Source organism: Heterodontus francisci, chromosome 22 (assembly GCF_036365525.1).
Source record: "Heterodontus francisci isolate sHetFra1 chromosome 22, sHetFra1.hap1, whole genome shotgun sequence".
NCBI classification, from domain to species: domain Eukaryota; kingdom Metazoa; phylum Chordata; class Chondrichthyes; order Heterodontiformes; family Heterodontidae; genus Heterodontus; species Heterodontus francisci.
The window spans coordinates 43530759-43551741 of record NC_090392.1 but is presented as its reverse complement, the minus strand read 5'-3'; the positions used below and the strand labels follow the sequence as shown (position 1 = coordinate 43551741).

Below are 20983 nucleotides of genomic sequence, written 5' to 3'. Positions count from 1 at the left end.
CTCCTACAAAATCCTTTCACTGGCAGGTATAGCAACCTCTGACCTGCAATAATAAAAATGGAAAATGCTGGAAATACTCACCATATCAAGCAGCATATGTGGAGAGAAAAAGAGTTAATGTTTCAGGTTGATGACCTTTCAATAGAATTGATGAAAGATGAAAAGTTCTGATGAAAGGTCATTGACCTTAAACGTTACCTCTGTTTTACTCTCTGCAGATGCTGTCAGACCTGCGTAGTATTTCCAGCATTTTCTGTTTTCATTTCAGATTGCCAGCATCCACAGTATTTTGCTCTGAACCTGCAGTTTGACAGTTTTTTGTTTGCTTTTTTCAATACTTATCACCTGCTCTGCTAAGGGTAGTGTGCTTTGCAGCCCCAGGTGTAGAATGCATTGAATTACCTGGGTTTGGTAGTTCGTGGGGTGGGGGCACCGTGTGGGGGTACAGTGTTCACTGTAATGAGAAACTCTCCTGATACTGCCCTTTACAGAGGGACACAGGAATGTCTAGGTTTATCTCTCCATACACAACCCAACCATTTTACAAATAGTTTTTACATCAGAGAGACCTATTCATAATAGTGATTATGGATAGAAAATTCCAACTGTAAAATAGCTCCACTGGTTAATGTTTAGACTAATTTTCTTACAGTTATAAATCTACCAGGGAAATTACTGCCTATATTATACCAAATTCCAAAGTCCAGTTGACAGATTAACCCTTTGTTTCCCTTACCTGGCCTGAAGCTGTGGGCCCTGCCATGGTACTGGGAGGGACCTGGCCTGTAGCAGGTTGCGATTCGACAGTCGGCTGCAGAGTTATCTGATAGCTGGCTGTTGTAGCAGGTGCTGAGCCAGCTGATGATGGGCATGGCTCTGTCACAGGGGCAGTGTGAGGGTTTTGATCCCCTGAGGCCTGCCGTCCAGGCTGAGGCTTCTTCTGAGACTGCGTAGTGGCCTGTTGGGCACTCTCAGCCAGAGCCAATGCCAGCAAGCGAGCAGCACTCTTTGGGGGTGGAGGTGGTGGAATGAGAGGCACAGAGCTAACATGAGGACCCTCCTGAGGGGATTCCACTGGAGTCACTGCAGAGCAAACAGAAGAAGATATTAATAAACTGAAAATAACTTTTGCAAATAGACCATCATCTGCTTTGTGCACTGTAGATGACTCAAACCATTACAAATGTGACAGTATTAGTGACACCTTCATGAAAGTCACAGCACAGGAGGAGGCCATACAGTCCACAGTACCTGTGCAAGCAATGGGTCTTCAACTGGCACTAGATGCTCTAACCCTTCATTGTATTGTCATTATATTCGTCCTCATCCATTTCCATTTTAAATTATGTTTTAGTTTTTATCCTTTATGGCAAAGCATTCCCTCTCCTAAAACCCCTCTAAGTGTACTTGAAATTCCTAGTGATAGTTCTCAATTAGCGACTCAGCAAATACTGGAAACATCCTTTCACTATTTACTCTCTCAATACCTTTCATGACAAAAGGGGAAGACACAACTGCCCAATGTGGTACTAAACCAAACAGACCAGAGAGTGTGATGCATGCCCCCACCTGCCAAGAATGAGGCACACATTATTTCGCCACATGAACATTAAAATTTAAAATTGCTGCTGGGAAGAAGAGGGCCTATCACAAGGAATTGCCAGGCCCCTCACCGGAAAGACCTTTTTTGCATAGTAACAGACAGTACTTGGAATGGACAAAGGGACCACTCCCTGCTCCAATTTAATCCACAATGGACTTTTGATTACCAGACGTTGAAGGTGGAAAGGCTAGCATTCCAAGTTACTTGCTAAGATGGCCAAATGCACACACAGACATGGTCAGACCAGTTTAGTCACTGACTGTTGGGAGATTTTTCTGAATTTGAACTTGCCACAGGGAATTTGAACTCAGAAAGCTGTTTGCTCCTGGACTGAAAAGATCTCTCTCCTGTCTGCTCTCATCTCTTTCTCACTGAACTGAAGACCCATTGAAGACTCATGAACCCCAAGACAGAAAGGTCTCCTACAGTGAACAAGGTTTAAGAAGAACACAGGGCCCCAATGAAAAGCAAGTCAACTTACAAAAGGACTACAGTGAGCTCAAAGCACAGTAAACAAGAAACTCTTCCGATATTGCCTCAAACCTCTCTACTTTATTTTTCTTCTGCTCTTTTCTGTCCCTATTTGCATGTGTGTATCACGTGTGCATGCTAGTGTGGGCGCGACCTATATCCGTAGGCGTTAACTGTATTAGAGTTTAAGTTGGTTTAATAAATGTCCTTTTTCTTCTCTAAACCTACGAAATCCTGTTTATGATCATTTCTTTGCCTTATAATTGGAAAGTGGTGAACAAGGATTCACCAAGGGGAGCTCAAAACAGTGTGTTTAAAAACATAAACCCTGTTACAATAAGACCAGGTGAAGGCTGAAAGGGACCCTAGACCTTTCTCACCTGGTCGTAACAGGGTCTTAGCTTCCATCCCGGTCTGAACTGAGTTAGTTAATCTCATTCAGCCAGCAGATGCAGTGCCAAACAGAGTTTTAGCACACCCCATACCCCTGCCACCACCCACCCAGGGTGCAGCACTGTGCCCCCTCCCAACACCCCAAGCTAGGACTGAGTACGACACTGTGTCCACACCCTCCGCAACCCCCCCACCTCAGGGCTGAGTGCGGCACTGTGTCCCTTTCACTCCCACCCCAGGACCGAGTGTGATAGCGTCAATGGATCAACTCAAAGCTCTGCAGTCCTGCCACATCCAGTCGTGAATGGTGGTGAACAATTAAACAACTAACGGGAAAAGGAGGTTCCATGAACATCCCCATCCTTAATTATGGAGGAGCCCAGCATGTCAGCGCAAAGGGCTGAAATATTTGCAAACAACTTTGGCCAGGAGTGCCAAGTGGATGATCCATCTCAGCTTCCTCCTGATGGTTCGCAGCATCATCGATGCCAGTCATTAACCAATCTGATTCACTCTACATATCATCAAGAAACAGTTGGATACTGCAAAGGCTATGGACCCTGACGACATCTCAGCTGTAATACTGAAGAATTGTGCTCCAGCAGTAGACACAGCCCTAGCCAACCTGCTTCTACTACAGTTACATCACTGGCATCTACCCAATAATGTAGAAAATTGTCCAGGTATGTCCCATCCACAAAAAACAGGTGAAATCCAATCTGGCCAATTACCGCCCCATCAATCTACCCATTCGCGATCATCAGTAGAGTGATGAAAGGTGTCGTCGACAGTGCTGTCAAGTGGCACTTGCTGAGGAACATGCTGCTCACCGAAGTTCAGTTTGGGTTTCAGCAGGGCCACTCAGCTCTGAACCACATTAAGCCTTGGTCCAAACATGGACAAAAGAGCTGAATTCCAGAAGTGAGGTGAGAGTAACTGCCCTGACATTAAGACAACATTTGACTGAGTGTGGCATCAAGAAGCCCGAGCAAAATTGGTGAATGGGAATTGGGGGAGAACTTTCCACTGGTTGGAGTCATACCTAGTACAAAGGAAGAAGGTTGTTGGGGGCTAATCATCTCAGCGCCAGGACATTGCTGCAGGACTTCCTCAGGATAGTGTTCTAGGCCCAACCAACTTCAGCTGCTTCATCAATAATCTTTCTATCATAAGGTCAAAAATGGGGATGTTCCCTGATGATTGCACAGTGTTCAGTACCATTCACATTTCCTCAGATATTGAAGCAGCCTGTGCCCACATGCAGTGAGACCTGGACAACATTCAGGCTGGTGCTGAAGTGCCACACAAGTGCCAGGCAATGACCATCTCCCTTTGATGTTCAATGGTATTACCAATACTTAATTCCCCACCATCAACATCCTGGGGGCTACCATTGACCAGAAACTTAACTGGAACAGCCACATAATACTGTGGCTACAAGAGCAGGACATGGCTGGGAATTCTCCAATCAGTAGGTCACTTCGACTCCCCAAAGTCTGTCGATCATCTACAAGTCACAAGTCAGGAGTATCTTGGAATACTCTCCACCTGCCTGGGTGAATGCATCTCCAACAATACTCAAGAAGCTTGACATCATCCAGCACAAAGTAGCCGCTTGATAGGCACCCCATTCACCACCTATGCACATACGCATTAGGAGCAGAAGTAGGCCATTCACCCCTCTCTGTCATTCAATAAGTTCATGGCTGAACTGATTACTCCACATTTCCACCTATCCCCAATAACCTTCCACCTCCTTGCTTATCAAGAATCTAACTAGCTCTGCCTTAAAAATATTCAAATACTCTGCTTCCACTGCCTTTTGAGGCAGAGAATTCCAAAGACTCACGACCCTCAGAGAAAAAATTTCTTCTCATCTCTGTCTTAAATGGGCAACCCCTTATTTTTAAACAGTGACCCCTAGTTCGAGATTCTCCCACAAGGGGAAACATCCTTTCCACATCCACCCTGTCAAGATCCCTCAGGATCTTATATGTTTCCTTAAACATTCACTCTCCCCACCACTGGAACACAGTGGCAGCAGTGTGTACCATCTACAAGATGCACTGCAGCAACTTGCCAAGGCTCTTTTCACGTACGTTCCAAACCTGCGACCTCAACCACCCAGAAGGACAAGGGTAGCAGACGCATGGGCACACCATCAATTGCATGTTCCCCTCCAAGTCACACACTATATTGCCATTAGATCACTATCATTGGGTCAAAGTCCTGGAACTCCCTTCCTGACTGCACTGTGGGCGTGTCGACACCACATGGACAGCAGCAGTTCAAGAAGGTAGTTCAACATCATCTTCTCAAGGGCAATTAGGGATGGGTAACAAATGCTGGCCTTGCCAGTGATGCCCACATCCCATAAACGAATAAAAAAAGGTGTGTCTCCCCCCCCAACCCCGGGACTGAGTGCGACACTGTAACCCACCCAACATTGGGACTGAGTGCCACACTGTGTCCCCAACCTCCCCCTACCTCGGGACTGAGTGCGGCATTGTGTCCCCACCTCCACCCCCATACTGAAGGTGACATTGTGCACCACCCCCCCCCCCCCCACAAAGAGTTTAGTCATGTTCAAGATGAACAGCAGCTTTGTTTAGTAGCATAAAACTGTCGGTAATCATGGATTTCTAGTCCAGCACAAATCAGTGCTAGAAGGGGAGGGTAAAAGGAAATGACTGGGTATAATTATCTGCCCAATAGTGAGGCATGAAGCAACACAAGCTGTTTATGAACTGACTAAAAATAATTCCCTCAAACAGCATACCCCGGTAACCACATTCACTGCTACAGCCTCAACACCAGTCCTTGTGTGCAGGACCAAACTCACAGCATTATAACCCAGACACACGAGGCTTTCTCACAGCATTGAATAGAAAATATTTATGAAAACAATTTAGAATAGAGATGTTTATCTTCCTATTTTTGGGAAACTACATTACCTTGTTGACAGGAATTACCACCAACCAGTATAGCTGAAAGATGCCAGATATAACTTGTTCCTTTCAACTTCACCAATGATCAGCAATGCACCATGACCTCAGTGTAGCAGGACAGTGCACATATACCTGAAATATAGCATGCACTGTGAGCCTCTTCTAATGAGGTCTTACCTAGTGTAACTATTCTTCTGTAGTACTTACCCCTGTGTGATTGGGTAGATGGTACTGCTTTGTTTTGATTGATCAGTTCATGCCAGTCTGGACTTTGTCCCTTTGCCTCCATTTGTGAATGGGCAGATGGTACATCCTTATTTTGATGAGTCAGTCCATGCCAATCTGAAATTTGCCCTTTTGTCCCAGTTTGCGAATGGGTAGATGGTACTGTCTTACTCTGATTGGTCAATTGAGGCCAATCTGAACTTTTCCCTTTTGTTCCTGCTTGTGAATGGGTAGATGGTACTGCCTTGCTTTGATTGGTGAGTTCCTGACAATCGGAACATTGCCCTTTCATTTCTTCTGGTGAATTGGTAGATGGCGTAGTTTTGTTTTGATTGGTGATCTCATGCCAATCTGAGCTTTGCCCTTTTGCCCCCATTTGTGAATGGGTAGATGGTACAGTTTTGTTTTGATTGGTCAGTTCATGCCAATCTGCACTTTGCCATTTTGTCCCTACTTGTGAATGGGTAGATTGTACAGCCTTGTAGTGATAGGTCTGATCTTGCCAATCTAGACTTTGTTCTTTGGGCTCAGACCCTTGTACAGCAGCAGAAAGCTTGGTGTGGATCTCCTGATGGCATCCCTCGGGTAACTGCATGTCGCTGGTCTTCAGCAACATTGACATCATGTGCGGAGGTGATTTGCTGACATTGCTGTGCCCTGCTGGATTGGTGCGAGGTGGAGATGTACCCAGCGAAACAGTTGCCATACTGCCAATCATTTCAGATACTCGCATTGGTACAGAAATTGTTATAGGCTCAGAAATGGTCAACAGAGGAGACTTGGGTGACTTGCGCACAATCTTTGGGGAGAAAGCATGAACAACCTTTTCTGCAAAAGAGGTTGGTTTAGCCAGTTTCTCATCTGTAGGGCTTAGATCTGGAGAGAAGAAGGGGCTCATTAGCTTATCTGGGGAGTGAGAGACTGGCTCAGAACTAGTAGCACTACCAGGGGTCAAACACACACTGCCAAATTCTGACTCCCTCTTGCTGCTATTCGACTTGTCTTTGCCACTGGCTGAGGGATCCACCTGAGATGTATAGCTGTCAGGCCCTGCAAGTTCTGCCCGTGGTGGACTACACTGAAAGGACATTGGGTCAAAGTCCAACCCTGCTGCTCCCATATCTGGTGGACTCAGTTCTACTTCTTCCATTCTAGGAGACACCAGTGCAGGCACTTGGCGTATGGCATCCTCTCTTTCACTCTCATCGTTGGGTAGATTGTCATAGGAGTTGCAGTGGTTGAGGCTGGGAAGGCCACCAGCATTGAAAGAAACAGAGAGGGCATCACTGCTAGACCGAGGCCTTCTAGGTCTATATATCTTCGATTCTCCTAGGAAAGAACAAACAGCATATCATTCACTTTGGGCATGTGGTATCAGTGCATGTAAGCTACATAGGCAATCAAACCAGATCTTTTACACCAGCATTTAAATTTCTATATATACATTTCAGGAATTATCTTACAAATGACGTGACTTATTTGTTATCAGATAGCATTTCATATCGTGTCCATCCCTTAGGTTGATCAATAACTCTCTCTCATGTGGCTCTGTAAAATAGTTCCCTACTCTCAGACTTTATTAAATATTTGGGAGTATAGAAGGTTGGGTGTCTCGCACACAGGTGAGGCATGAACCCACGGAGCTCCGAACTGACCCAAAATGTGTCAAATCATTTTCCTTTCCTCCCTACCAAAGTGACATTGATCCAATGTCTTGTCAATTAAACATGGGCCAATCTTCTTCGTCTCATGCCTACCATGATGGCCTAATGAAGATGCTAAAAAGCAACATAAATAGAACATAAGAACGTAAGGAGTAGGAGCAGGAGTAGGCTATTTAATAAGATCATGGCTGATCTGCCCCAGACCTCAACTCCTTTTTCATGCCAGCTCTTCATAGTCCTCAACTCCCCGATATTTCAAAACAAGGTGCCATTTGAAAACACAAATCCATGCATACAAGCACTAAAATCAACTGGGTAGGTACAAACATTAATTAAAAAGGTTAGGGAGCTGGAATAAATGCTTGCTAGCCAGTGACACCCACATCCCATGAAAGAATGAAGAAAAATACAAGGGTGCAAAATGTTATACTCCAGTTAGACCCCATTCAGAGCACTGTGCTCAGTTCTGGATACCACATCTCAGGAGGAATATATTGATCTTGGAAAGGGTGCAGTGCAGAATCATCTATAATACTGGGGCCAACAGGGTTAAATTTTGAAGACAGGTTGCATAGACTGGCTTGTGTTTGCTTGAGTATAGAAGATTAAGGAGTGATCTAATTGAGGTGTTTAAGGCAATTAAAGGATTTGATAGGGTAGAGAGGAACTATTTCCTCTAGTGGGGGGTGGTCAAGAACAAGCAGTACAATATTAAAATTAGAGTTAGACCATTCAGAGGTGATGTCAGGAATCACCACTTTACAAAAACACCTCTTTACAAAAAGGGTAGCGGAAATCTGGAACTCTCTCCCGCAAATACCTTGAGGCTGGGGGCCAAATGAAAATTTCAAAACCAGGACTGATAGATTTTTACAAAACCAAAATATGGCAGATGCTGGAAATCTGGAATAAAAACAGAAAATTATAGAACTACTGAACAAGTCCGGTAGCATCTGTGGGGAGAGAAAGAGAGTTGATAACCCTCTGCCAAAACTGGAAAAATTCAGAGATGTAACAGGATTTAAGCAAGTACAGAGCTCGGATGGGAAGGTGAAGAAAAGGGAAGTTCAACAATTTCCGATCATAATCTTCGCCCCCATTTTATTTTGTTTGTGAACGGTGGCTGTCAGTGATGTGTTGCTTATCCTATTTACATCTCCTGTAGAGCCTTCTTTTGTTATTTTTGCTCATCCCATTACCCTTTTGCCTTGCACCATCGTCCCTTTTGCCATTTAATCTCTCCTGTCTTTTGAATCCTAAGATCAGCCATGATCATTTTGACTGGCAGAGCAGGCTCGATGGGCCATATGGTCTACTCCTGCTCCTATTTCTTGTGCCTTCCACCTTATCACAGACTTTCCCTTTTGTTTTCCCCCTCCCACTTTTGCTTAAAATTTGTTACATCTTTAACTTTTACCAGTTTTGACAAAATGCTATCAATTTGAAATTCAGCTTCTCTCTCCACAGATGTGGGCAGACTAGCTGAGTATTTCCAGCATTTTCTGTTTTCAATGACAGATTTTTGTTAGGCAAGTGCATTAAGGGGTACAGGAACCATGGGGGGGGGGGGGGGGGCGGCGGCGGGGAGGTGGGGTAGATGGAGTTAAGATACAGATCAGGCATGAGATAACTGAATGCCGAAACAGGCTCCTCCTGTTTCAATTAAGCTGAAGAATATCAGTGCCAAATTCATGCTTACTGAAACAAGAAGGATATTTTTACCTCAAATCCTGGGATCACTAATCTCAGAATGATCACAGTAAAAGGCCAACAGTTCATTCACTCTTACCTTTGACCTGATAAGCAGGTAGCCAACCGAATATTGCACACAAGAATATGCAGTGTTTAATTAACTCTCTGGACTGCCTAACCGTGAGACTAAACCTTATAATGATGTTCTGATTGAGAAGAACAGATTCATAGAGCAAGATGATTTAATTAACAAGGGTGTGCTGCAGTATCTCAGGACATGAGCTCAGGTTAAATACAAAATATTATCTGAAACCCTAAACCTGCCGCATTGAGAGCTGAAAGCAAAGATCACCAGATTCATTGAGCAAATGTATGAGTGTCCACGCATTCATCAAAATGACAATTATAAACATGAAGAATGGGTTCACTCAGGGCCTGCTAGGCCAATAACACTGGGATTACAGTCACTGCCTGCTAGCCCAGTCACACTGGTCCTGCAGTCTCTGCCTTCTAGTCCAGTAACACTGGTATTGCAGTCTCTGCCTGCTCGCCCAGTAACATTGGAATAGTCACTGCCTGCTCGGCCGGTCACGCTGGGATTAGTCACGGCCTGCTAGCCGAGCAACACTGGCAGTATTCACTGTCTGCTGGTCCACAGTAACACTTCTATCAGTTACTGTGTGGAAGTCTAGAAATGCTTCTTTATACTAATGTTACTGGGCATGGCTGCAACAGAGCAAATCTCCTGACAATGACAGCAGCTTATTGGAATATCGGCCCAATTACAGCACTCAGACAATGGATGAACTGTTGCACATCAAAAACATACTGTACCATACAGGCATGCTGCGATATACAAATACTGGAATATGTAGCAAGCACACCACAACATGTAAGATACCAGGAAAATAAGGTGAATGCATTGTACTAACCATCAACATTGTGCAGAGATGAAAGTGATTCCTCACTTTTAGCAGAGCGAAGTGTTCCTGAATCACCCCTTGCTGATGGGAAGACAACAAAATCACAAATTATAAATATGAAGCTAGCCATACCTGTCAATGACACTACCCATAGTTGCTGGATCTATGACTTTAAACTTCCTTTAAAAGTGATTTTGTGTCGCCTGACAGTACCCACCTGCCAAAATCATGGACTTCATTTCGGTTGGCTCGCTGGGGTTACGGTGCAGCTTCCGCTTGACCACTGAGGAGGACTTGCCCAGGTTGAAGAAAGAACGCCAGGTGCCAACAGGTGACTTCTTGGGTTTGCTGGCTATCCTCTTCCTGGATAATAGCAGCAAAGGGTTCAGTGTTAAACAGTGCACCAATCTACATTGGAAACAGGCAAATAATACCGCGAGTTATAACAATGTGCATTATACACACTTTTAATGTTGAAAATCATTCCTTGATGTTTCTCAGAGGTGGAATCAGACTAAAATGGAGACTGAGACAAAGGCACAGATATTAGGAGGGAAGATCAAAAGCTTGGTCAAAGAAGTTGGTTTAAAGGAGGGTCTTACAGAAGGAGAGGGAAATGGAGAGAGAGAGAGAGAGTAAAATCAGGAGTTCAAAGTCCAGAGAAAGAGAGAGATTGCGACCAGTCTTGGCCGCGAGAGAGAGAGAGCGAGAAGCGGGAGAGGGACATAAAACCAGTCCCAGCCTACAGCAAGGGGAATGCAACCAGGAGTCCCCGGCCTTGCAGTGTGGCAATACTGTCACAGATTAATAAAGCACCTTATGCACATTTCTAAACAACTGCTGTAAACAATGATTTTAAACGGTTCTATTTTACCTGTCAATCGGGAAGTCGATGACTGTGTGGAACCTGCCCTGTAATGCTGCAGGCCCATCACCTACTTCGATGTACTTGCTGTCTGAATTGACAGGGGAGATGATCTGGACCTGGGTTCGAGCCTGGGCCTCCTCCAGGGTAAGTAGTTTGGTGGAGGGGGACGACACCAGCAAGGACTTGGGCCGAGACAAAGACGTGTGTCCTGCAGAGAACAGAAAAATGGAAAGGCAAATGACCACTGAAATGTTTCCCCTTTATAGCCGAGCAGTAACAGACTGCGCTTACACAGGACTTGGTGAGTATGTGCAAGGGCAATATTGCAAATGTACTCATTGAATTTAGCAGACATAGAAATCTGGGACAAGATCATTTTGGACATCCAAAACCACCCTCCCAAAAACAGTCACTAACAGTGCACAGCCCCTCACCCCACAGCAATATGCAAAACAGAATCCTATCTCACAGCCCCTTACTCCCAGAGACAGTCCTATCCCACAGCCCTTGGCTCCCATGGAATCTGATCCCACTATCCCTCACTCCCAGAGAGAATCCTATCTCTCAGTCCCTCACTCCAACAACAACTTTTACAACACCTTTAACATAATATACCATCCCAAGATGCTTCACAGGAGCATTATAAAACAAAATGATAATGAGCCTCATAAGGAAGTATTAGGTAGGATGACCAAAAGCCTGATGAAAAAGCTAGGTTTTAAGGAGGAAAACGAGGTGAAGAGGCAGAGAGGTGTAGGGAGAGTATTCCGGAGCTTAAGGTGTAGGCAACTGAAGGTGCGGTCACCAATGGTAGAATGATTGAAATGGGAATTGCTCAAGAGGCCAGAATTAGAGGAACGCAGATATTTTGGAGGGTTATGGGGATGGAGGAGATTACAGAGATAGAGAAGGGCGAAGCCATGCAAGGATTCGAAAACAAGGATGAGTATTTTAAAATTGAGACATTGCTTGAATGGTGTCCAATGTAGGTCAGCAAGCATAGAGGTGATAGTTGCACTGGACTTGGTTTAAGTTAAGACATGGGCAGCAGAGTTTTGGATGACCTCAAGTTTACCGACAGTAGAATGTGGGAGTCCAGCCAGGAGTGCATTAGAATTGTCAAGCCTAGAGGCAACGAAGGCATGAATGAAGGTTTCAGCAGCAGATGAGCTGAAACTGGTGTGAAGTCGGGCAATACTACAGAAGAGGAAATAGTCGGGGTCTTAGTGATGGCACGAGTGAGTTCTCCAGAAGCTTATCTCTAGGTCAAAGGTTGCAAATAGACTGGTTTGATCTTATACTGTTGCCAGGAACAGGGATGGAGTCACTAGCTAGGGAATGGAGTTTAGAGCAGGCAGTGAAAACAATGGCTTCAGTCTTGCCATTATTTAATTGGAGGAAATTTGTGCTCATCCAGTAATGGATGTCGGATAAGCAATCTGATGTTAGCTACAGTGGAGGAGTTGAGAGAGGTGGTTGTGAGGTAGACCTAGGGGTCGTCAGCATACATTTGAAAACTAACGCTGTGCTTTCAGATGATGTTACAGGAGGCTAAGGACAGATCTTATGGGACACCAGAGGTAACAATGTGGGAGCAAGGGGAGAAACCATTGCATGTGATTCTTTGGCTCTGGTTAGATATAAAAGCAGCTATGTTTGTTTGCTGACAATGCAACCACTAGGTGGCACATGCACAAATGCAGCCTCATCCACAAACGTCACTGTCTGCAACGTCTAAAGCAGTTATCAGTAGTAAAGATGGCACTGCTCAGTATATCACAAAAAAACAAATTAAACCGCTCAATGGCTGCAATCGCTGTCACCATCCCACCCCCAATAGTACCCTGCTCCCTCCTGCTATCGCGCTTCTCTTTGCAACTCCCTCCTGTGCCCATCTTCTTGCTGCTCGCTCCCTGCTTCGCCACTGCCTTCCCTCAGCCACTCGCTCCCAGCCTCGCCGCCTCCCCCACCTCGGCCGCTTGCTCCCCGCTCCCCTCGCCACCCCCACTAACCCCCAACCCCAGCTGCTCGCTGCCGGCTTTATCATTTCCCTCCTCTCGGCCACTGGCTCCTGTGATGCCCCGTCACCACTTGGCCGCACGCCCCCCACCCTGCGCTTTGGCATCCCGTTCCCCGACGCTTCTTTGAGCTTTTTCAGAGACTGCGTTCCCACATTCCCTCACTCCCAGAGAGAATCCTAAACCACACTCCCAGACAGAACCCAAGCCCATGCTCCCTCAATCCCAGAGAGAATCCTAGCCCACACTCCCTCAAATCCTAGAGAGGATCCTAGTCCACGCCCCCTCACTCCCAGAGAGAATCCTATCCCACACTCCCTCAAATCCTAGAGAGGATCCTAGTCCACGCCCCCTCACTCCCAGAGAGAATCCTATCACACGCCCCCTCATTCCCAGAGAGAATCCTATCCCACACTCCCTCAAATCCTAGAGAGGATCCTAGTCCACGCCCCCTCACTCCCAGAGAGAATCCTATCACACGCCCCCTCACTCCCAGAGAGAATCCTATCACACGCCCCCTCATTCCCAGAGAGAATCCTATCCCACACTCCCTCAAATCCTAGAGAGGATCCTAGTCCACGCCCCCTCACTCCCAGAGAGAATCCTATCACACGCCCCCTCATTCCCAGAGAGAATCCTATCCCACACTCCCTCAAATCCTAGAGAGGATCCTAGTCCACGCCCCCTCACTCCCAGAGAGAATCCTAGCCCACACTCCCTCAATCCCAGAGAGAATCCTAGCCCACGCCCCCTCATTCCCAGAGAGAATCCTATCCCACACTCCCAGAGACAATCCTATCCCACCCTCCCAGAGAGAATCCTATCCCACGCTCCCAGAAAGAATCCTATCCCATGCTCCCAGAAAGAATCCTATCCCATGCTCCCTCACTCCCACAGAGAATCCCAGCCAACGCTCGAGAGAGAATCCCAGCCAACGCTCGAGAGAGAATCCCAGCCCACACTCCCAGAGAATCCTATCCCACATTCCCTCACGCCCCGAAGAGAACCCTATCCCATATTCCCTCACTCCCAGAGAGATCTCTAACCCACAGTCCCTCACTCCCAGAGAATCCTATCCCATATTCCCTCACTCCCAGAGAATCCTATCCCACATTCCCTCACTCCCAGTGAGAATCCTTTCCCACATTCCCTCACTCCCAAAGGGATTCCTAACTCACACTCCAAGAGAGAATGCTAACCCACAACTCCTCACTCCCAATGAGAATTCTATTTCACACCCCCTCGCTTCTTGAGTTCTTATCCTTCAGCTTTCCAAAAGACAAATTCCCACAGACCCCCATTCCCCAATACCATCATCTCACAGCCCCAGTGGACCCTAAAAACTGCCTTATCCTAAAGCACCTCCTTTGCCAAAAAAAGTTGTATCTCAGTCCTCATGCTTGTTACCACAACATCATTACCCCAAAGAACGTTATATAATGGCCTTCAGCCCCCAAAAGATAAATCACCTTCCTTAATCCTCCAAATGATATGTATCCTCCACACATCAGGAATTAATGGAGCCTGGATGTGCTCTGGGGAAACCACCTGCAAGGCACACTCACTCAATGACATTTTCATTGCATCACTGATGTCATGTGTGATATATTCTGTATACTTTCTTATTGTTTTACTGTCTGCACTCAAACTGTTGTGTATCACCCCTTCCTTGGTTCCATGAGATCTGGCCTTCATCTTCTCCAGTGTAGGGTTGCATGTCTGACTGTGTGTGGTACTACAAGTGGCATCGTATTCCTAATCCACATGATTATGTACTAGAGTGACAGCTTGTTTGATCTACAGCTAGTTTCAGATAATGAGTCTTGAGAAGTATGTGTGGCATCTGCAGAAGGAAGACCCTACAAGTGAGGTAACCATTGTGACGTCTTCATTCACCATCCTACACACACTGGGAGACTAACTTAGAAGAACAAGGACTGTGAAGAGGAACAGCCTATATTGGGGAAGGTGGAATATTGTCAAGTCTACACTGTTGAACATATAAACAAAGGTTACTCTAGATAGCAGCTTAGGTGGAATGAAACTCCAGTTCCTATTTGTTAGTAGAAGAATTAAAAGAAAGGATTACAATGCTCTAGTCTAAATTAAACTGAGACACTACTTTAGACAGAAACCTATGTTCTGACCATTACGCAATCAGAGTACAAATCAAAGAAGGTTGGCGATTGACTGCTAAAGCTTATAAATTGCAAATGCTGGGCCAAATCATCACAGCCTGTTCAGGAAATTCTCTCTCTGAAGTGGTCCAGATGACTTGCATCCCAGGTTGCTAAGGGAAGTGGGGGTGGAGATAGTGGAAGGGCTTGCCATAATCATCCAATCTTCCCCAGATACAGGGAGAGGTGTCTTGGGAGAGTGTAAAATGTGACACCCTTGTTCAAGAAAGGATGTAAGGACATTCCTAGGATCTACAGTTTAATATCAATGGTGGGTAAGGTTTTAGAAACAATAACCAGGGGGATAAAAAAAATCAACAGGCACTTGGGAGAAGTTTGAGTTCATGAAGAATAATCAGCATGGATTTGTAAAAGGCAGATTGTGTTTGACCAATCTAACTGAAGTTTTTGATGAAGTAACAAAGAAGGTTGATGAAGGGAATGCAGTGGATGTTGTCTATATGGATTTTAAGAAAGCGTTGACAAAGTACCACATAAAATGCCGGTTAACAAAACAGAGGCTCATGGAATAGGAGGGTTAGTGTCAGCTTAGATAAAAAAATTGACTTAAGGACAGAAAACAGCGAGTCGTGGTGATTGGCTGTTTTTCAGACTGGAAGATGGTAGACTGTGGTGTTCCCCAAGAGTCAGTTCTAGGACCAATGTTTTTTTGGATATATATAAATAACTTGGATATTGGAATACAGAGTAAAATTTAAAAATTTGATACCAAACCTGGAGGTTTGGCAAACAGTGAGGATGATACCCATCAACTGGGTTCGCCAGTTTCCTCCCACAGCCAAAGACTTGCAGGTTGATAGGTAAATTGGCCATTGTAAATTGCCCCTAGAGTAGGTAGGTGGTAGGAAAATTGAGGGAAGGTGGGGATGTGGTAGGGAATATGGGATTAATGTAGGATTAGTATAAATGGGTGGTTGATAGTCGGCACAGACTCGGTGGCTGAAGGGCCAGTTTCAGTGCTGTATCTCTCTACGACTCTAACAGCAACAGGACATCGATAAGCTAGCAGAATGGGCAGACAAGTGGCAGATGGAATTTAATACAGAGATGTGTGAGGTGATACATTTTGGTAGAAGGGATAGGGAGAGGCAATATAGACTTAATGGCACAGTTCTAAAGACAAAGAGCCTGCAGGTTCATGTGCACAGATTTTTGAAGGATGGCACGACATACTGAGAGAGTAGTTAGTAAAGCATATGGGATCTTGTGCTTAAGTACAAAAGCAGGGAAGTTATGTCGAACAGGAGGTTTGGTTAGGCCATAACTAGAGTACTGCACACAATTCTGGTCACCACACTTGAGGAAGGATGTGAGGGTCCTTTAGAGGGTGCAGAGGAGATTTACCAGAATGCTTCCAGGGATGAAGAATTTTAGCTACAAGGTTAGGATGGAGAAGCTTTTTTTAAAAAAAATTAATTGGTGGGATGTGGGTGTTGCTGGCTAGGCCAGCATTTATTGCCATCCCTAATTACCCTCGAGAACGTCGTGGTGAGCTGCTTTCTTAAACCACTGCAGTCATTGGAGTGTAGGTACACCCACAGTGCTGTTAGGAAGGGACTGCCAGGATTTTGACCCAGCGACAGTGAAGGAACGGCGATATAGTTCCAAGTCAGGATGGTGTGTGGCTTGGAGGGAAACTTGCAGGTCGTGGTGTTTCCATGCATCTGCTGCCCTTCTAGATGGTAGAGGTGTTGGGTTTGGAAGGTGCTGTCAAAAGAGCCTTGGTGAGTTTCTGCAGTGCATCTTGTAGATGGTACACACTGCACCACTGTATGTCAGTGGCGAAGGGAGTGAAGTTGAAGGTAGATAATGGCGTGCCAAACAAGCAGGCTGCTTTGTCCTGGATGGTGTTGAGCTTCTTGAGTGTTGTTGAAGCTGCACTCATCCAGGCAAGTGCAGAGTATTCCATCACTCTCCTGACTTATGCCTTGTAGATGGTGGACATGCATTGGGGATGCAGGAGGTGAGTTACTCTTCGCAGAAGTCCTAGCCTCTTGACGCCACAGCATTTAGGTGGCTGGTCCAGTTCAGTTTCTGATCAATAGTGGCCCCCAAGAACATCAAGGGGAAATGGTTAGATTCTCTCTTGTTGGAAATGGTCACTACCTGCCACTTGTGTGGTGTGAATGCTACTTGCTGGGGTTGTTCTTCTTGGAGCAAAGGAGATTGCAGAGAGATTTGATTGAGGTGTACGAGATCATGATAGGTTTGGATAAGGTGGACAGAAAAAAGCTGCTCCATTACCTGATGGTACAAGGACAAGGGGCACAGATTTAATGTTTTGGGCAAGAACTACGGGGGATGTGAGAAAAAGCTTTTGTATGCAGCGATTGGTAATGACCTGGAACTGGCTGCCCGAGCGTGGTGGAAGCGGACACAATCAATGATTTCAAAAAGATACTGGATGGGAACTTGAGGGAAATAAACTTGCAGGGCTAGAGGAATAGAGTGGGACTGGCTCGATTGCTCAACAGAGAACTGACACGGACTCGGTGGGCCAAATGCCTCCTTCTGTGCCATAATGACTCTATGATTCTACGAGATGAAGCTTGCTGATACACAGTAGCAGTGAGAGGCAAGAAATGCCTGTGATTCTCCATGCAATTTTGTTCTGTATCATTTAGGACATAGACTTAAATGGCTTCTGAGAGTGCAGGCCAAAAACTCAAAGCTCCATAGCAGAGCCATGTTTGGGAAACAGAAATATTGGTCATGTCCAGTGATGGTAAATGGTGGAAATGGGCACAGTGACTTGATTCAGTGACGAGCTACAGGTAGTTGACAGGCAGGTGGCGCCAGTGATCCTCTTCTATCTTTTTAATAGTTGACCAGACAGAAAAATCTACAATACAATAACTGTACTATTTCAATGTACCATAGGAACATAAAACAAAGGTCCTGGCTGGACATAACTGCAATGAATGATAGCATTTAGTAGTCCAAACGTGCCCTGCAATTGTCAACAATCGCGCAAACCCAGAGCATGTGACCACTCCAGATCAAAACTGGATCGTTTTAACAGTGAGGGAATGGAGAATGTGGAGGCCGATATTTAGATTATTACTTATTCACAGAATATTCCACAAGATATCAAGCTCATACCAAAGCAACACGCAGGAATGGGCTGGGACCTACCTGCGCCCTCCCGCATTACTGAGCTGAGCTTGGAGCTGAACAGCATGTCCACATGATTGAGGATGAATTCCACCACCACAGACTGAATCCGAACCTCCATAAAGGCAGCAGTGCCACTGAAACAGGCTGATTCAATCTGGCGGGATCTGAGAACATATTCAGAGCAGCTGTAAATGAAAGCAGGATATATGTAGCTCCTCCAGTTATGCCCTGTCCCCCCCAGTAACAAAGACAATCCCCCCAACAGATACACCCCTTCCCAGTAAGAGTAAGCCCGACCCCCCAGTTACAGCGACTCTCTCCAATAACAGAAACACCGCGCCCCCCCATCCCCCATTTACAGAGACTCTTTCCAGTAACAGAGAACCTGCCCATAACATAAGATTCCCCAGTAACAGAGACACCCCCACAGCAGACATACTCCCTCCCAGGAGATTCTCTCCATTAACAGAGAACTCCGACAGTACACTAAAAATAGCACTCATTACTTACACGTTTCGAAGGATGCATTGCGCAATGAATTTATGTTGTTGATTTAACAGTTAATTTCCATTAGTGAGCACCTCATAGAATCATAAACTCAACCTTTGTAATGTAACCTTTCCTCATGGTGCTGCACTTTCCCAATGGATGCTGCTTTTTCAAACTTCACCATTATATTATTCTTCTAACTTGACTGGAAAACTTCGTTAACACACATATGGCAGAATGCTCCCACTGCCAATAGCAAGCACTCTCAGGTCAGATGCAACACACTTACTTGTACAATACAACTTCTACTCTACCTCAACATCGTCCACCCGAAAAGAGCAGCACCTACTTCACTGTGTCTAGTACCAGTTCCTACACTAAGCCGGAGAGGTGCCAGAGAACTGGAGGACAGTAAATGTACCATTTTTCAGGAAGGCAAGGCTAAGGGAGTAAACCCTAACAGAAAATCCGGAGCGGAACCCCGTAGGCGGTCATGTGTCACCTTTGGCATGTTTCCGGCAGTTCCTGCAGCCGTACTGGTGCCAAACGTCGTGCTCTGCACTCCTTTGGACCCCACCAGAAAGGCCAAGAGGGGGGTTTTGACGCTTGGGCAACTCTCAACCTCCATACATTCGCCCAGGCATGCGCCATGGAGAGGTCACTTCATAGTTGCCTCGCAGCGACTGACACCACTGACCACCTCCAGGTGCTTACCCATTGTCTCTCGAGACAAGGAGGCCAAAGAAGAAGAAGAAGAAGAGTACCAGTTAACGTTCCTTGAGTTGAAGCTGAACCTGCTTGCGTCAATCACATGACCAGGTCAAAATTTACACTCTAAGCCTTTGAAGCTGACTCCCATCCGATGATAACCCAAATGATGTGGAAAGAGATGTTGCGGGTATTTATTTCTATTTTTCCAAGGCAGATAAGGCAGAAAGAATGGACAAACGTGCATTCATATAACACGTCACAAACTACTTTACAACCAATAAAGTGTTAAGTTCCAGAAAACTTCTTGTGGAGGGATGATGTTGGAGCCTATCTTTGCTCAATTTCACATTTATTGTACAGAGTAAACGAATTATAAACATGTAGCTCCTCACTCAAAAACCTCCACCAGTCTCAGTTAATGTCTGCTTAGACAGACCCCAATTAACACCCTTAACCTACATATAATTAAAAAATTGATATACAATTAACAGATTAACATGAAAAACTTCTGAAGTCACTGTTGCTTTTTTTAGGCAAACATGAACAATATGTCATCGGTACCAATGACATAGCTAGGAAAAGGGATGAGGATGTGAAAAGCGAATATAGGAAGTTAGGTTGGAAGCTAAAAGGCAGGACGAGCAGAGTAGTAATCTCAGGATTGATACCGGTGCCACGTGCTAGTGAGGCTAGAAACAGAGAGCGAGTGCAGCTGAACACGTGGCTACAGAGCTGGTGTAGGAGGGAGGGCGGGTTGCATCTGAACTGGAGGGGCACCAATATCCTGGGTGGGAGGTTTGCTAGAGCTCTTCGGGAGGGTTTAAACTAGTTTGGCAGGGGGATGGGAACCGGAGCTACGGATCAGTGGATGGGGTAGCTGTTGAACAGGCAGATACAGAGTGCAGAGAGTTTGTGAGGAAGCTTAGACAGTTGACAGGGCAAAGTTGCAGCCAGTATGATGGGTTGAAGTGTGTCTATTTTAACGCAAGAAGTGTCAGGAATAAGGGTGATGAACTTAGAGCATGGATCAGTACTTGGAGCTACGTTGTTGTGGCCATTACGGAGACTTGGATATCACAGGGGCAGGAATGGATGTTGGATGTTCTGGGGTTTAGATGTTTCAAAAGGAATAGGGAGGGAGGTAAAAGAGGTGCGGGAGTGGCATTGCTAATCAGGGATAGTATCACCGCTGCAGAAAGGGAGGTCGTCGAGGAGGGTTTGTCTACTGAGTCATTATGGGTGGAAGTCAGAAACAGGAAAGGAGCAGTCACTTTATTGGGAGTTTTCTATAGACCCCTCAATAGCAACAGAGACACGGAGGAACAGATTGGGAGGCAGATTTTGGAAAGGTGCAGAAGTAACAGGGTTGTTGTCATGGGTGACTTCAACTTCCCTAATATTGATTGGAACCTCCTTAGTGCAAGTAGTTTGGATGGAGCAGATTTTGTCAGGTGTGTCCAGGAAGGTTTCCTGACTCAATATGTAGATAGGCCGACTAGAGGGGAGGCTATGTTGGATTTGGTGCTTGGCAACGAACCAGGCCAGGTGGCAGATCTCTCGGTGGGAGAGCATTTCGGTGATAGTGATCACAACTCTCTGACCTTTACTATAGTCATGGAGAGGGATAGGAGCAGACGGGATGGGAAAATATTTAATTGGGGGA

The 20983-nt window shown here is 45.6% G+C and overlaps 1 protein-coding gene across 8 annotated transcripts in view; it reads right to left on the bottom strand.

Moving 5' to 3' along the window:
• The window catches only part of arhgap32b (Rho GTPase activating protein 32b), a 645931-nt gene that overhangs the window by 8023 nt on the left and 616925 nt on the right, over positions 1–20983 (bottom strand). For 6 of the 8 annotated variants that reach the window (XM_068053769.1, XM_068053766.1, XM_068053771.1 and 3 more), the window contains 6 exons: positions 18139–18305; positions 10794–10995; positions 10137–10282; positions 9929–10000; positions 5623–6969; positions 737–1083 (listed from right to left, as the gene is read on the bottom strand). In XM_068053769.1, the coding sequence (XP_067909870.1) occupies positions 737–1083; positions 5623–6969; positions 9929–10000; positions 10137–10282; positions 10794–10995; positions 18139–18305 (2281 nt within the window). The remainder of the gene's footprint in view (positions 1–736; positions 1084–5622; positions 6970–9928; positions 10001–10136; positions 10283–10793; positions 10996–18138; positions 18306–20983) is intronic. The other 2 variants (XM_068053770.1, XM_068053772.1) reach the window with 1 other exon arrangement.